The sequence below is a fragment of the Orycteropus afer genome, unplaced genomic scaffold, assembly GCF_000298275.1.
Source record: "Orycteropus afer afer isolate SDZICR_OR568_19922 unplaced genomic scaffold, OryAfe1.0 scaffold00292, whole genome shotgun sequence".
Classification (NCBI taxonomy): domain Eukaryota; kingdom Metazoa; phylum Chordata; class Mammalia; order Tubulidentata; family Orycteropodidae; genus Orycteropus; species Orycteropus afer.
Window position 1 is genome coordinate 4,101,756 of NW_006921879.1, and position 16,063 is coordinate 4,117,818.

Sequence of the window (16,063 nt, forward strand, 5' to 3'; positions counted from 1 at the left end):
ACAGCTCAGGGGGCAGGAGTGCATGGAGGGATGGACACAGGGAAGAGGTAACTATCAGGAGGAAGTGGGAGGGGAGCTGTTGCGTTGGGGTAAATCGTAGTCAATATCATGAGACAACGTGTGTGTGAACAGCTGTATGGAAAGTGAATTTGCCCTGTAAATTTTCACCCAAATCACAAATAAAAATCAACAAGCTGTGGTATATATGTACAATGGAATATTATTCAGTCATAAAGAGAAATGCAATTCTGATACCTGCTACCACATAGGGGAATCATGAAAATATTATGCTGAGTGAAATAAGCCAGACACGAAGTATAAATATTGTATGATTTCATTTATATGAAATATCTAGAATAGAGAAAAATCCATGGAGACAAAGATTAGTGGTTACCAGAGGTAGGGGGAAGGGGAGAATGAGGAATTTAAAAAAAGAATTCAAGAATCACTTACAGAAAGCATAAATTCAAGCATAAATTAGAGGATGGAGTATGGATGAGTTTCCTAAAGCTGCCATACAAATTACCACAAACTGATAACAACAGAAATTCTTCAAACAATAGAAATTTCATAGTTATGGAGCCGTCGAGTTGATTTTGACTCATAGTGATCCCATGTGACAGAGTAGAACTGCCCCATAGGGTTTTCTTGGCTGTAATCTTTATAGAAGTGAGTGGGTTCAAACTACCAATGTTTTGGTTAGCAGCCAAGGGCTTAACCATTGTGACTCCAGGCCTCCTTTTTATGGAGGCTCGAAGTCTGAAATCAACCAGCAGGTTGGTTCCCTCTGGACGGTGTGAGGGAGAATCTACTTCATGCCTCCTTCCTAGATTCTGGTGGTTGCTAGTAATTCTTGGTGTTTCTTGGCTTCCTTCTAATAGTATCATTACATTCTCTGCTTCCATCTTCACATGGTCCTATCCTCTGAATTTATGTCTTCTCTTCTTACAAGGACACTTATCTTTGGATTTAGGGTTCACCCAGGTAACCTAGATAATTTCAAGATTCTTACCTTAGTTATATCTGCAAAAACCGTTTTTCCAAATAAGGTATCATTCACAAATTTCAGATGGAGGTAATTTTTAGAAGTTCACCATTCAATCCACTACAGAGTAGATAAAGTTTAAGGTTTATCTAACCCTGAGATTCTAGGATCCTATATTATTTATACTAAAGCATATATGACTGATGTTCAGTGCTTCCCTAAAGGAAGTTTTTAAAAAGCAATAAATATCTATTACCTGATGAAAGATAGGGTAAGAGAGGGGAAAAAAAAAAAAATTAGCAACCAATACTATGACTACCTACTAATCAAAACACAGAAGCAAGATTTAAGCCAGATTCCAGGGGAAGCTATGCCAAGTATTCACCCTTTAGTTATTGGATCACAGTAACTAAACATCTTCTTCAGGGAGGTCATGGTAGGGAGGTGTGGTAGTTAAATTTGTACGTCAACTTGGCTGGGCCTGGTTGAGTGGCTGGGCAGCTGGTGGTAGTTATTCCTCATGCTGAGATTGGAAATCAACTCCATGGTGGGCTCTACCACAAGCAACTGAGTAGCTGCCTTTGGGATGTGGTCTTTTTCCTATATATAAGGAGAAGACTTTGGGATAGTCTCTCGCTTATGGCATGGTTGGACCCTGCACGTAGCTGTGTCATTGTTCAGCAGCCTGCATGCTCTGCTGACCTTGGGACTTACAATAGACTTGAATTAATGGCCTGCTGTGTGGTTTGGTAACATCAGGATTGTGCCATTTTATTTGTCGACCTTGGGCTTGTTAGCCTCAGCAGCTAGTAGCTGCCCGAGTGAAGAGATACCTCTAGCTTCAGTGGGCCAGGAGCAAGAGCAGAGCTGAAGCCCAAGATTGAGGGGCTTTCACGCAGCCCCTAGAGCCTGGCACTTTGAACTTGGACTTAAAACCTCTAAATTGTAAGAATAAACTCTTGTTTGTTAAGGCCATCCCATTTATGGTATATATTCCTGTCAGAGCAGCACTAGGTAACCAGAACAGGAGGTATCTCAGGAGGCTAAGGGTAGTATCTATTTACCAGCAGGTGCAGAAACATTTTAACAACCTGTGCTCCAGCTTTACATATGGACCTTGATAAACCCTGCTGAGGCCTGTGGCATTCAGTACTATTTCAGGATCTGAGGTCTAGAGCAGTTAAGCTGGTTGGTACTTTGTGGCCATTCAGGTCACATTCTGCCCTTCCACCTGCTTATATAGATGAGGAGGGAGGACCAGAGAGGTTCCAACGTCAAGAGCTGGTCAGAAGCAGGGTCAGAAATTCAAGGCAGCAGATGAGGACTTGAATGTCATTCTGGGAAGGGGCAAGATGGCCACATTCTTGCTTATTGCCAGCCCCAAGAGCCTTTTCTAGGCCAAGGATGGGGAATATATTCCATCACATCTTCTCCGCCCTTTCTTGATCTCTTTTTCCAGGGGCATGGGAATGGGAATCCCAGCAAGCCTCTCTGGTTGCTAGGTCAGGTCTGGACAGGTGGGGACATGTTGGGAGTGTACTCTTGATGTCAGGTGCTGGGCAAACTTTCCTTTGCACCACCTCCAGCATTCTCCCCATTGCCACCCCTATCTCCTCACACCCCCAAAGATTCTCTGGAAGCTGAAGTGACTCAGGAATTCCAAAACCAGTCACCTCAGGAGGAAAACTCTCTGGAAAATGTTTCTCATGGCAGGGAGTCAACCTAAGGATTCCACAAAGCTGCTACTGAGATAAGGGCAGAGAGTGAACAAATGAGTGGGCTGGGGGTGTGTGGCTCAGAGCACAGGTTCTCAGGTCAGGCCTGGGCATCACGGAGTGAGAAAAGTCAGTCCTGGGGAGACTGTGTGCTTGGAAGGGCCGTCTCTCTGCTTGTCAGGGGTGTCCTCAGAGGACGGCCTGATATAGAAGCTAGGGGATATCTCAAGGTCTCTCCTGTGGGACATTGTCCCCAGTAACCCAGTCTGGGTCCTTTCTGCAGTGTTAGCAAGTGAAACAAGTAGTTGGGGTCACCTCCAGGTCCTCTGAATACCTCTCCTGGTCAGCGACCAAGATTGGGAGATCTGGGCCAAGGCTAGGCTTCAATTCTGTTCCCTAGGCCCTGAGGATCTGATTGGTTTCAAGGAGATCCACAGGGATCCAGGTTTTCTGAAGCAACACTGTTCCCTAAGACCCTGTTTGTGGGCTGGGAGTTGCTGAGGAGCACCAGAAACCACCCTGGGACCATGTGCCAGACACTAGGGGATAGGAAGATGGAACACTGGATCCCAGCCACCAGGGTTAAATGCCTAAGTGGGCAAGTATGCCCTGTGGCCTTGGGCAAGTACAGGTGAGACCTGTCCCAGCCCAACCCCAAGTTAGTAGGAAAGCATTTGCTGCAGGGGCTCCCCTTCTATTTGCAGGTAACTGTGGGGTGGCCCAAGGAGCTCTGGTGGCTCAGTAACTAAGGCATTTGACTGCTAAGCAGAAGGCTAGTAGTTCAAACACACCAGCAGCTCTGTGGAAGGAAGATGGGACAATCTACTTCTGTAAACATTTATCACCTTGGAAACCCAATGGGGGTCACTATGAGTTGGAATCAACTTGATGGCAGTGAGTTTGTCTTTTGATTGAGTGGGGTAGCCCAGCATGTCTCCTCCATGTCAGGAGCTTAGATGTGGAATTGATTGGGACCGGAACTGAATTTCTTTGGATTTGTTTCCTCATCTGTAACATGAGGATAATAGTTTTAATCCCACAGTTTTATTATAAGGATTAAATGAGATGATGTGTATACAGGGCCAGTGATGAAGGGAGAAAGGTATGGGATCACAAGGGCTAGAGGATGGGGAATGGGAATGGGGTGATGATATTCCTGGCTTCATTGTTTTTAAGTGTTCCTGCTCTCCCAGCCACCATCTGGTTACCCTAAGGCCCCCTCCTTCCACAGTTCCAGGCACTGAAACCTCACTACTTCCCCAGTTCTCCAGAATGCCCCCTGACCCCATCACTCTTCTGCTTTGCCTTAAAGCATTTGCAAGGATTCCCCCTTATTGCAATTTAAGTTATTCCTGGTTCTCTTTGTTTATTTTCTGAGTCCCTAGATACCAGAGTAGTATTTTCTAAGGGAAAGCACATGCAAATCAGGAAACATTATTCTAGATACAATATCTGTGTATGAATGTGTTGGGGTGGAGGGTGTCGTGGGTGTGGGGGATGAGGAGGGTCGATGGAGAGGATGAAGAGAATAGAACTCGAAGGCCTATTCCCAGCCTGTTCTTGCTCTCTGTGTGGTGCTTCCCAAGCTGGGTGGACCCCAGCCAACCTGGGCTTTTTGGGTCAGCCCAGCTCTGAGGCTCTCTGGAGCACACATACTTCCTCTTGACCAACAGTGGCCCATGTAGCTGGGAGGGCTGAGGTGAGTGGGCTACCCATTGTCCCAAGACACTGCTTGTGGGTGTGGGGGCAGGTTGGTGCCTAGATCTGTGACGTCCTCTTTAGGTCTAAAGTGAGGCTGTTTCCACGCGCCTCATCTTCCTTGTGTCACTTTCCCACTTGTGTAATGGCAGCAGTCACCCACAGCTTCTGTGCATCCAGCCTACAAACTGATGGGGTTCAGGGCCTTCCTGGCAATCCTGTGGGTTAGGCTTGTATCCCTATTCGAAAAGAAAGGGTCAGTGAAAGTGTGGAGATGGAGGTGACCACAGCAGAGGGTAGAAGGAAGTTACACTACCATCAAGTCAATTCCTACCCACAGCGACTCTATAGGATGGAGTAGAACTTCCCCATAGGGTTTCCAAGGCTGTAAATCTTTATGGGAGCAAGCTGCTACATCTTTCTTCCTGCACACCAGGGATTCTTCTACAGGAAAGTTAGGCGGCAGGTAATGAACAGTGGGGGAGAAGTTATAGATGATGGGGACCATAGAACATGGGGCCACTGAAAATGGGGAAGGGGCTAGAGAACAAAAAGGATAGGGGTCAAAGGAAATAGAGGGGGAGGGAAGTATTCACAAAGGTGGGTGATGAGGAGGAGACCTGAGAAGAAGGGGGATGGTGGAAACAAGACCCTGGGGGCGGGGGTGGGGGCGGGGAGCAACAGAGATCATGGTAGTGCGGCCTCTCTGATGACATTCTCTAATTTTGGGTGCCAAGCCAACCATGGAAATTCCCATAATGCAAGTTCCTAAAGGCACAGACTAGCAGGACACCATTGCTTTAACCCCACGCTCAGGAAAGTGCAAAGAGCAAAATTTACGCAATAGGCCACCAGGCTTATTATAAAGTTCATCACAACTTCCATGAGCATAGCATTTTAAGCAGCTTTTGCAAACACTTTCAAGTTCTTTTTGTTTTGTTTTGTTTTTAATCTCAGGGCATTCCCTCCAAAAGGTAAAAAACCATTGAGTCAGATCCAACTCATAGTGACCGCTCCTTGGGTTTCCAAGGCGGTATTACTAGGAAGTAGATTGCCCAACCTTCCTTCGGAGGAGTGGCTGATGGGTTTGAACCGCCAACCTTCTGGTTAGCAGTCAAATGCCTTAGGCACTACGCCACCAGAGCTCCAAAAGGTAGTGGAAATAAATTTGAATAACCAAAACAGGTTTGCTCAAAATAAAACCAGGACGCTTAAAATGCTCTAGTCAGCCTGCTTTCACAAGGCCCTACCTGCCAGCCAGTGAACAACTAGTGGCCAAGTGAGCAGCAGCCGGCATGTATAAGGTGGGTGTACGGAGGACAGTGCTGAGCAGGGAAGGAGCAGAAGTGTTGCTGAGGGTGGAGTCAGGCCTGGCCTGGGGCTGGGAGCTGGGTGGAGCTAGAAACCAGGATCTCAGGAAGCAGCCGTGGGAATGGTTGAGGGAAAGGGAGACTCAGATTACATGAGAGCAGTTCTCTCACTGGCCTTTTCCTACAGGTGGTTACAGTCCTGGCAATGGTCTGGGGGACCCACATCTTCAGTTTGCAGCTCCACAAGGACAGTTCTCACCAGCCTAGCTGCTGCCCCAGCAAAAGGCACGACTTTTCTGAGGAGTGGCTAAAGTGGAATCCTGTGGTGGTAACTCCTCCGGAGACTGCCAACCTCATCCACCATATGGAGTCCTGCCAGGCCAGTGAGGACGGACCCCTTAACAGCAGGGCCATCTCCCCCTGGAGATATGAGTGAGTCTGCTGTTTTCCCTCTCAAATGTTTTCATGTCTTGTTCCTCTCCTTGTGCTGCTCAGGGTCTATGTGAAGGCCTAGGGATGTCCCACTCAAGTCCAGCCCATTGTTGCTGTGTGCCATTGAGTTGATTTTGACTCATATCAACCCAATGTCACAGAGTAGAATTGCCCCATAGGATTTCTTAGGCTGGAGTCTTTGTAGGAGCAGAACACTGGATCTTTTCTCCCAGAGAGGCTGGTGGGTTCTAACCACTGACCTTTTGGTCATTAGACAAGTGCTTAACCATGGTGCCATCAGAGCTCCTTAAATCCAGCCCACCTTCTCCTTTTTATCTCTGAAAGACCAAAAAAGTTTAGGAGTTAAATGAGGCCAGGATTTGAGTCCTAGCTCTGACTCTTATTATAGGGTGACCAATTACTCAACATTCCAAAGCTCAGGTTTTTTTTTTTTTTTTTTTTGGTGACAACATATATTTTCCAGTTCAATCTAATGTGCAGATCAAATAAGTCAATGTGCATAAATATCTGTACTCAGTACAGGAAATATTGGTTCTCTCTTTTTCTTTTCTTTTTTTTCATATCCCTACAGTGGCCATATTCTTCTAAAATATCAGGGCATAATGGTATGATATAGGCACAAAGTATCCCAACACCCAATGTGACTTCCCTGGGCCGTGAATAGGTAGGTTATACATATACTAAGATATTGAAATCTTAGCCCTGTGGACAGCTGGGTAACTGGTTATCTCTGATCATAAGCAATCTTATTCTTTCCCTCAGTATGCCACCCAAATATTGCAATTCTGTATTTGTGCCATGAGTGTGAAAAATATTAGGAAGCACTGAAATAGGTACAAAAAAGCAAAGTGTTAGAAATTATGGCCTTAGGGATTCCAAACATATTTTTTCTTCTGTTTTGTGTCCTCTCTTAGTGTCTGTGTTCCCATTCCCTAGAAGTCTAGTTCTGGCTTAGCCTTGGCTTTGAGGATGGATGAAGTTCTATTCAGTAGACAGTGGTTTAGCTTTAACTGAGACTAGGTCCAGGGAGCTCTGGTGGTGTAGTGCCTAAGGCATTTGACTGCTAACCAGATGGCTGGTGGTTCAAACCCATCAGCCACTGCTTGGAAGGAAGACTGGGTAATCTATGTAGTGATTCTGCCTCGGAAACCCAAGGAGAGATCACTATGAGTCGGATCTGACTCGGCGGCAGTGAGTTTGGTTTTGGTGTTTAGGTCCAGGGTGGAGACTCTAGGCTACTATGTTCTGGGGCAGTCTCAGAAGGCAGGCTAGAACCTGAGCCAGATCTGATGGTGTGAGATCCCCTTAGGGAATGGCTGACTCAGCTGGGCTCTAGATCCCTCTTTGGAAGGTGTAAACCCCTGATAACCATTTAGTTGTCCCTTCCCACATTTAGTTGTTCCTTCCCAACGTGTATTCTGTGCAACTAGTTCTACAAGCTGCTCCTCAGAAAAAAAGTGACAATGTGAAGTATATTTGGGGAAGGCTACTCCAGCTCCTCCCTCTGGGAGTTTCAATAATGCCCTCAGCATATTGAAGGCTGCAAGACATCTACGGAAAAGAAAATATTAAACTCAGTGTTTCCCAAACTCATTTGGCCACAGAACCTCCACACCCCTTTTTTTGCAGGGTACTTATTAAGGAACCCACACTGGGAACTGCTGTGCTAGATGGGCCCCAGTTTGCCAGCTTGTCTGTTTGGGGAGTGGGCCTACAATTTAGGGGCTGTTTCTTACTGGGATATTGAGTTCCAGACCTTTGGAACATCTACTTATTAGTAGTTTTCAAATCTTTCTTTGACCATGAAATCCTTTTGAAACAAGTAAATAATTCTTACTACACACTTTTACCCGTGCTTAGAATATATGCACAGATACTGCCTGGAAGGATACATAGAAAACTTGACAGTGGCTCCCTCTGGGGAGTGGAACTGGTGGGGAGAAAGACTGTTAGTCTTCACTTTATACTTTTTTGTACTTAGAGTGGAAAAAAAAAAAAAGCCAAACCTAGAAAGTAATAACAATTACAAAAAAAAAAAAAGCCTCATGAAGCCCCTGAGACTATGGCCCTTAGACAACCTTCAAGCTAGGAACTGAACTTATCCTCTGTGACTCAAATGTCAGCCAAACTATAAACAGGCCTATAAGGTGAACAGTACTATCAGGAGGGTACGCACTCATTACAACAATTAAGCACATGAGATCAAGAGGACAGCATTTGCCCAGGGATAGAGCTAGGAAGGCGAGAGGTGATAGGAAGGAAGAACCAAGGGAAGGGGTAGGCATAGGGAGGAGGTGGGAAGAATGCTTTTACTGTATGAGGATTACAGTAAATGCCACAAAACAGAATGTATATGGATTGTTGAATGGAAAACCAATTTGCTCTGTAAACTTTCACCCAAATCATAATTAAAGCAAAAAAACAAGTCTCATTCCAAAGCCCAGTGTATGGATCTGACGGATGCAGAGCTGGTCTGCTGGAGGCTCAGCCTTGTTCATCTTCCTCTGTTTCTGTAAGGGTCTCTAGATCAACTGGAAACGACTCTCTAGTCCCCTACCCTCATTTGCAGTTAGGGAAAATAAGTCCCAGAGGGGAGTGGGAGTGATTTGTTCAAAGTTAGGCAAGTTTGTGCTAGTGCTGCGACTAGAAGCCGGGCTGCCTACTGTTCTGTTTCCTTCCTCTGGCATTCCAACCCCTTCTGCTGTCCCCAGCCCACCCTACCTTCTTAACATCCTGAGGAGTACCACCCCAGTGACATAACTAGGGTTGGTCACTTAGTGACATAACTCCTAGTATCCCCCCCACCGCTCCCCATGGACTTCCTTCCATACCAGACTGTACAGAATCCTTAGTAATGTTTGTTGTCAATTTTACTCATAGAATAGTATGTGTAAATATAGTTGTAAATTGCTTAAATGTAATATATTTGATTATATGAATACTAACAATAAAATGTTGTTAGTCTGGTAGCATAGTGCCTAATGCACTTGACTGCTAACCAGAAGGCTGGTGGTTCAAACTCACCAGCCACTCTTGGGAAGGAAGGTTGGGCAATCTATTTCCGTAGTGATACTGCCTCAGAAACCCAAGGAGGGGTCGCTATGAGTTGGGTCCAATTCGACAGCAAATAACAACAACAACAAAAAAAAACACAATAAAATTATTTTGTAAAATATTTCTACATTCAATTGTAATATTATCAGTTACAACATTATTAGTAACTGAGCAGAAGCCTTTAAAAATTTTTCTCCTTTCCTTTAATTACTATTTCATTCTCAAAATGTTACCAATACAGGTTCATAAATACTAAATACCACATTATTGTAGCTAAACCACCAGAAAATTTGACAAAAGCAGCAACTATAAAAACACTGGCAGTAGTGAAAACAAAAGCATGCTCTTTTAGCGTGTGCGGATGAAACCACGTGATTCGAAGCGTCATTATAATTGTTGGGTCATAATGACAGCTTTGACCAGAGTGCATTAGAAAGGTCACAAAAGTAAATTAGCATAGTTTTAGCTTTCCTTGTAAACTGATACATGTAAAATGGCTTTAGAAAAAGTGTTTTTGTTGTTATAATTAACTACAGGGATATTTTTTAACAAAAACTTTCTGCTGAAACACTGTACAAAAACGTTACAGACAGTCATTTTGGTGTTATCCCCTCTGACAGTGTCACCTGGTGTTGCTCACACTGCTTCCCCCAGCCCTAAGTGACACCATTGTGCCACTCCCACAGGTTGGACAGAGACTTGGACCGGCTCCCACAGGACCTGTACCATGCCCGTTGCCTGTGTCCACACTGCGTCAGCCTAGAGACTGGCACCCACATGGACCCCCTGGGCAACTCGGAGCTGCTCTACCACAACCAGACCGTCTTCTACCGGCGACGGTGCCGCAGAGAGGGAGGTGCCCATAAGGGCTACTGCCTGGAGCGCAGACTCTATCGTGTCTCCTTGGCATGTGTTTGTGTGCGGCCCCGTGTGATGGCCTAGTGGTGCCGTCTGGAAGCTAATCCCTCGTCAGGAAAGCCATTATTGGGCCAGCTTTGGGCAGCATAGCCCATCACTGCTGAGGCTTGTGCCCAAATGCTCAACCCCTCCAAAGCACCACCTCCATGGAGCAGCAGGATCTTGGGACAGGATGTGTTTGTGTGTGTGTGTGAGGAACCTGTACTTTTACACTTTTCAGAGAGGACAGAAATGCAGGGTGAAGTGAAGGGAATGGTTGCTGCTTATGGCTGCTGGAAGCTGGTGTCCTGATACTGCCTATCCTCTCAGGAAAGGTCTTCAAAGTCCTGCAATTTCTGGAGGTCACCACTCCTGTCCTCCAATCCCCAGCTGCCCTGCTACAGCACAGGCACTTTTTTTTTTTTTTTTACATTTTCCCCCATGCCAATGGAGAGCCCCTCTTTTCACTTGTTTGTTTGACCATTCATTCATTCATTCAATCATCAGATGTTCACTGAGGATTTCCTTTGCACATATCCATGTGTATGTACCTGTCTTTGACATGGGTGATTTCAAAGAGGAGGATGCTATGAAGCATGGAGAGACTTATCCAAATAAATTATCTGTGTTTTAAAATGACCTAGTTTGTCTTTGGCATCTCTGGTCCCTAAACACCTCTTGGTACCCCGCCTGGTCCCTCCTTCTCCCCATCAGCCTCTTCTACTGCCCATCCTGCCAGCTCTCTCTGCCTTCCGGAGTTCCCACTGCACCCTCCCGTCCCTTCTCCTCTCTGGCTCACCCAGAGCACCAGGGTGGGGCGTCACGCCCTCCCTCCTAGCATGTTAGAGAAACAGAGGCCCATTGAGGCACCGCAGCAGGCACACAGCGCCCCCTTGTCTCCAACAATCCGTCTTTGTCTTCTAGTCCTGGCTGCTACTGCTAGGTTCTGGGGGTGGGGGAATGCTGCCTGGGCCAGACTCCAGCTCCCACCCTCCCTAAAAGAGAAAGGGAGAAAGGAGGAGTCAAGGAAGAGGGTTAAGTTTAGGGGAAGTGGATGCAACTTCTTTGGACTTAGGTCCTTGGGGGTCACCCAGGCCTGCGCTTGTTTCTTGGCTCACCTCCCAGCTCCTCCCAGTTTCTCCATGGACCTCCTCCTCTTCCCCTACTCCTCTTTTCCAGGCAGGGTTGGCTCTGAGTAAGGGGAGGGGTTAGCCACTCCTCCCTTCCTCTTCCCTCCCTGCCCGCCCCAAGTGTCCCATAGGGGCTGGGCACAGGCACTCGAGAGGGCACTCTGGGCAGCTGGGCAAGGGTATATCTGGGCAGCCTCCCTGGCAGCTGCCTTCCCCTGGACCCCACAGGCAGGCCTCCTCGACCACTTTCAGGTTTCTTGGGAAGCCTTTCTGCTTCTGTCTGCTTTCCCATCCTGCCAGGTTTCTGTTTCTCTTCCTGGACTGCTGGTGGTGGTGTGTGGTGCTGTGCCTAGTGGGCTCCACGGAAATGCTGGGTGCTCGGGACCACCGAGACTGGCCCCCTGAGGAGGGGACAGCTGCAGGGCTCCAGGGCTTCGCTTTGGACAAGACCTTCCTCTCCTCTCTCAAAGGCATCCTGCTGGAAATTGAGCTGGTAACAGCCGCCTCCGACCTGGCGCTTCATCCCTCTTCTCCCCATTCCCCAACTCGGCCCTATGCTAGGCCTCCCCTGGGCTCACCCCTCGCAGCCCCCCTTCCCTTTGAACCCCCTCCTGCCTCCAGCTGTCCCTCCCTCACCTCCTACTCTACCCTCTTGCCACCTCCCAGTTGGAGGCAGCTGCCGCAGGTTTCAGTGGCAGTGAAAAGGATTGAAGTTAGACAAAAGGACTGCTCTTTGGGAATTCCAGGGAGTGTGAGACTTAGGGTTGGGATGGGACAAGGGTTGGGATGGGGAAAATGCTGGGCTGTCTTTCCTGACTCTAAGAAGGCTACTTTTTGGCCCATCTAAGTAGTTTAATTATCAAAATGGGAAGACTTCCTGCATTTTCACTTTATCTGTTGTCTGCGCCCCTTGAAGACTATTCTCAGGAAAGGATATTCCCCTGGTGACTGAGCAGGAAACTTGGGTCTTCTGCATATATGGCATCCTACATTATTGGAGCCGGAGGACCGCCAGAGTACACCATGGCCTTCTAAGCCTTGTCTGAACGTGGAGCCAAGGGCTCTCTTTCTTATTAGAGAAGAGAGTGGAGAAAATATTATGGGGAAGGGGATGCTGCCTGGGGCCCAGGGCTGCTATGGCCATAACTCCAGGGACTGATGTTCACAATGAACTCTGCCCTCCAGGGGTACACTACTGTCGTGGATTACCATGTGAATGGCACCCCTGAAGTTAAGCAGCTTGTGCTGGGGCTGCTGGGATCCTTGGGCAGGGGGTAGCCAGGGCTGGCAGAGATGGGAGGCTGAAGACTGCCCTTGATGGGAATAGTGGTTCCTGCCACCAGGGGTGGGAAGACCTTCTAGAGCTCTTGGGGGATGCCAACCTTGGGGAGCTCCTGAGGAGAGGAAAGCAAAGACTTGGCCAGTGGGCTGTGTCCCTTCTTGGCCAGCTCCTGACACTTGGCCCTGCAGGCCCTGACCTTCATCATCTTTATCTGCTTCACGGCCTCCATCTCTGCCTACATGGCTGCGGCGCTGCTCGAGTTCATCATCACACTTGCCTTCCTCTTCCTCTACGCCACCCAGTACCACCAGCGATTTGATCGGCTTAATTGGCCCTGTCTGGTGAGGAATCCTGCCTCCTCAATCCCATTTTGGTCCCTTCCTTCTCTCAACCTCCTTCCTTATTCTGGGCCCAGGCAGTCTGGGGCCAAGTCCTCACATCTGAACTGTGCTTCACCCCATGCTGTGCCTTGCACTCAAAAAGTGCCTTGATTTCAGTTACAAGGGTCACTGACAGTGAGAGGATGGAAGTTCCTTAGCTCTGCTCTCCCACTCACAAAAGTCCAGCCTCAGCCTAGCCATGCCCCTCCCCCCTACAGGGCCTGACTGGTGAGCTCCAGCCACTGTGCCCCAGGTCTACTCCAGGCCTCTGGCTGCCCTGGATGGCTCAGGATTCATCTGTACCCATTCCCTAGTTAGCAGTGTGAACTCTCATTTGAAAGTTCTTTATATCGTCTCCAGGGGTATCTCTATGTAGGGATTCATAATGTCTGAAGGTCAGGTACTCATTAGCCAAGCAAAACTTCAGGGTAGATGGCACCTTGCCCCCTGACCTTCTCTTTGGTCCTGCACCCCCCACTTACCACAGGACTTCCTTCGCTGTGTCAGTGCCATCATCATCTTCCTGGTGGTCTCCTTTGCTGCTGTGACCTCCCGGGAAGGAGCTGCCATTGCTGCTTTTGTGAGTCCTACCCTGCAGAACCTCTGGCGGATGGTTGCACACTTTCTTTGCCTCCCCAACCCCCAAGTTTTTAAGCTTCCACCTGGCCCCATACCATCCACCTCCTCTCCCCTAATTCCATGGCTTTGGTTATGCCATTCCTGCTCCCACTCCCACAGGTTTTTGGCATCATCTTGGTTTCTGTCTTTGCCTATGATGCCTTCAAGATCTATCAGACTGAGATAGTACCCAGGACCACCCAAGGTGAGTGCCTGTGCTCTGGGGAAAGGAGATGCCCCTCCCCAAGCTTCCCTATCCTGACATACCTTCCCCTGCCTGGCTCCATCTTCACAGGGGACCAGCAGTGACCCCTGGCTCCCAAGGCCCAGCCAGATAAAGGGGACAGTATAGCCCAGACACACCTCTTGTGGCTTCATTGGCCTACCTGCTCACTGCTCAAGCTCACTGCTGCCCACCTCATACCTGCAGAGATAGAGCCTGGCCTGAGAAGTCACTGAGGACTTGTCAGTGGAGCCTGCTGTTTTGGGATCCAACTACTGATGAAGCTCTTTGCAGGGAAGAGGTGTTACAGAGGGAGGCAGGGAGGGAGTGAGGAGGAAGCGGGGCCCCCAAGTCATTCCCAAATTAAAAGATTCAAATCCTACTGGTGAGCCTTTTTCTTCCCCAGAAATCAGGCAGATGAGGAATGCCAAGGTGTATTTATGGAAATGTTGTGTGAAACAGGTCATGCTCCTCTCTGAGACCAGTTCTGAGCAATGAGGAGGTGGAGGGCTAGACCAAAGACACTGAACACATCATCCAACACAAACCTTCTATGCCACAAATTTCTGTGTGTCCAGCACTTTGTGGTGTGCTGGTGGCTGGAGCCCTGGCATTCTGTGTCTGAGAAGGCACAAACCTTTCTGATGTTCGTGCCTACTAGCCATACCTGCACACACTGGTTTGTTAGTGGGTTTGAGGTGAGGTGTTCCTCTGGGGCATGTGTAGAGCTCTGCCTCGTGATGTGGAGAGGATTTGGCCCATAGGACACAGGTGAGAGGTCAGCCCGTAGCATCAGACAAGGGCTGAGAGTCCCAAAACACTGGCACTGGAAGAGCCCTGAGATATCTGGTCTGATGCCCTCATTCCACGTAAAAGAAAATTAAGCTCGAGTTAGGGGACATGACCTCCTTATTTATAATTAAGCTCTCCTGGTGCCTAGACAGATGTACTGGTTACTGTATTAGACCCTTTATAGCTCAGAAAAAATGATCAAGCCTCATCTTCAGCTCCCTCCAACAGTGGATCTACCTTCCAGATCCTCAGCAAATATTTCCTGCATGAAGACCATGCACTGGACACCAGAAATTCCAAAGTGACAGGCAAGTCTGTCCTTGAGAGCTTACAGACTGGAAAAGGTGACAGGCCATCATCAGTGTAAAGGACAGGTGTGTAAAGGACAATGTGGCTGCCCATGATGAATGTCATGAGACAGCTCAGCTGAGAGGGAGCTCAGAGCAGGTACCTGCTGCAGCCTGGGCATCAGCCTTGCCCATCCCATGATAGCCCAGTGCAGCCTAGGACATCCCTCCTAGCTCCAGACAGCCTAGGATGGTCCAGCTCAGTGGGTCCATTCTCTCTCTGATACTTGTTTGTTCCCATCCTGAAATGCCCTTCCTTCTTCCCTGATGCTCCTTCCCAATGCAAGCCTCAGCCCACAAGCCCTAGTTGGGCCCTAGTATTGATGCTCAGCTCCCCTTTAGATCTGACTTCTCCATCTCCCACTCCCTTCTCCCTTGCTTGTGTTCTGGCTCCTGACCAGAGCTGACAGCCTCTCCAGGGCTAGAACCAGCTGGGTCTTATGTTTTTCTGGTCTCTGTGCACAGTTCTCATAGTCTAGTCCTCCGCCTGAGAAGGGATAGAAATGGTTTGGCTAAGGGTGTCTGGAAAATGGGATGCCTGTGTGAGGGATGAGAAGGTGGTCAGGGAATCCTGGCCTCAAAGTCCAGCTGAAGGGTGAGAATTGAGCAGAATGGGGTCTGAACAAGCCCTGACCACTGAGCAGCTACAAGAGCCAGGCCAGACCGTCCCTGCTAGGACCTCAGAGTGAATGGCAGTGTGAGTCAGGGAGGGGACACATATATGTCTTCTGTACTTGTTGGTGTATGTGTAAGATGAGCAGTGCCAAAGCTTTGCACACATCACACATTGATTCTGGTTCAGTGTCAACTGAACCCAGAGTTTCAGGATGTCCTCATAGTGGAGCTCTGACTCACAGAGCCTGGGATGTCAGGGACGGGGACTTTCTGTGAGTTAGTGCCAAGGGACTGACTAGTGTGGAACCTGTCCCACACACTTTCCATGCTCTTCCATGCCCAGCCAGCCCTTAGCCTCTCCTGGTATTGATGGGTCTTTCATTTTGGAGGGAACAGGGTGTGGGTAGGTGGGGGGTGGCTTCGGCTTCAGCACCCAAATTTTGCCTCCCAGTGTCTAGAGTTGGCTCACTCTTTTGGTGCCTTTACATCAGAAATTTTGAAATTTCCTCCTTCTCCTCCTTTATATGCTTGAGCAGAACTGGGGTTCATGGCTGTCCTGCCTCA

At 48.3% G+C, this 16,063-nt stretch overlaps 2 protein-coding genes across 2 annotated transcripts in view; both read left to right on the forward strand.

Annotated features, from left to right (window-relative positions):
• The window catches only part of IL25 (interleukin 25), a 16,679-nt gene extending 6,522 nt beyond the window's left edge, over positions 1–10,157 (forward strand). The window contains exons 3-4 of the mRNA XM_007951248.1: positions 5,846–6,140; positions 9,902–10,157. Of these exons, the coding sequence (XP_007949439.1) occupies positions 5,846–6,140; positions 9,902–10,157 (551 nt within the window). The remainder of the gene's footprint in view (positions 1–5,845; positions 6,141–9,901) is intronic.
• Positions 10,158–11,609: 1,452 nt separating this feature from the next.
• CMTM5 (CKLF like MARVEL transmembrane domain containing 5) lies at positions 11,610–13,831 on the forward strand. Its single transcript, XM_042782355.1, has 5 exons — positions 11,610–11,735; positions 12,713–12,865; positions 13,392–13,484; positions 13,643–13,727; positions 13,818–13,831. The coding sequence occupies exons 1-5, from the start codon at positions 11,610–11,612 to the stop codon at positions 13,829–13,831; spliced, it is 471 nt and encodes a 156-aa protein (XP_042638289.1).
• Positions 13,832–16,063: the final 2,232 nt, after the last annotated feature.

Excerpts from the sequence above, each read along its gene's own strand:
- CMTM5 (XM_042782355.1), top strand. The coding sequence starts at position 11,610 with ATGCTGGGTGCTCGGGACCACCGAGACTGGCCCCCTGAGGAGGGGACA. Across the intron at positions 11,736-12,712 it reads TCCTGCTGGAAATTGAGCTG|GCCCTGACCTTCATCATCTT; the intron begins GTAACAGCCGCC and ends TTGGCCCTGCAG. Across the intron at positions 12,866-13,391 it reads GGCTTAATTGGCCCTGTCTG|GACTTCCTTCGCTGTGTCAG; the intron begins GTGAGGAATCCT and ends CACTTACCACAG.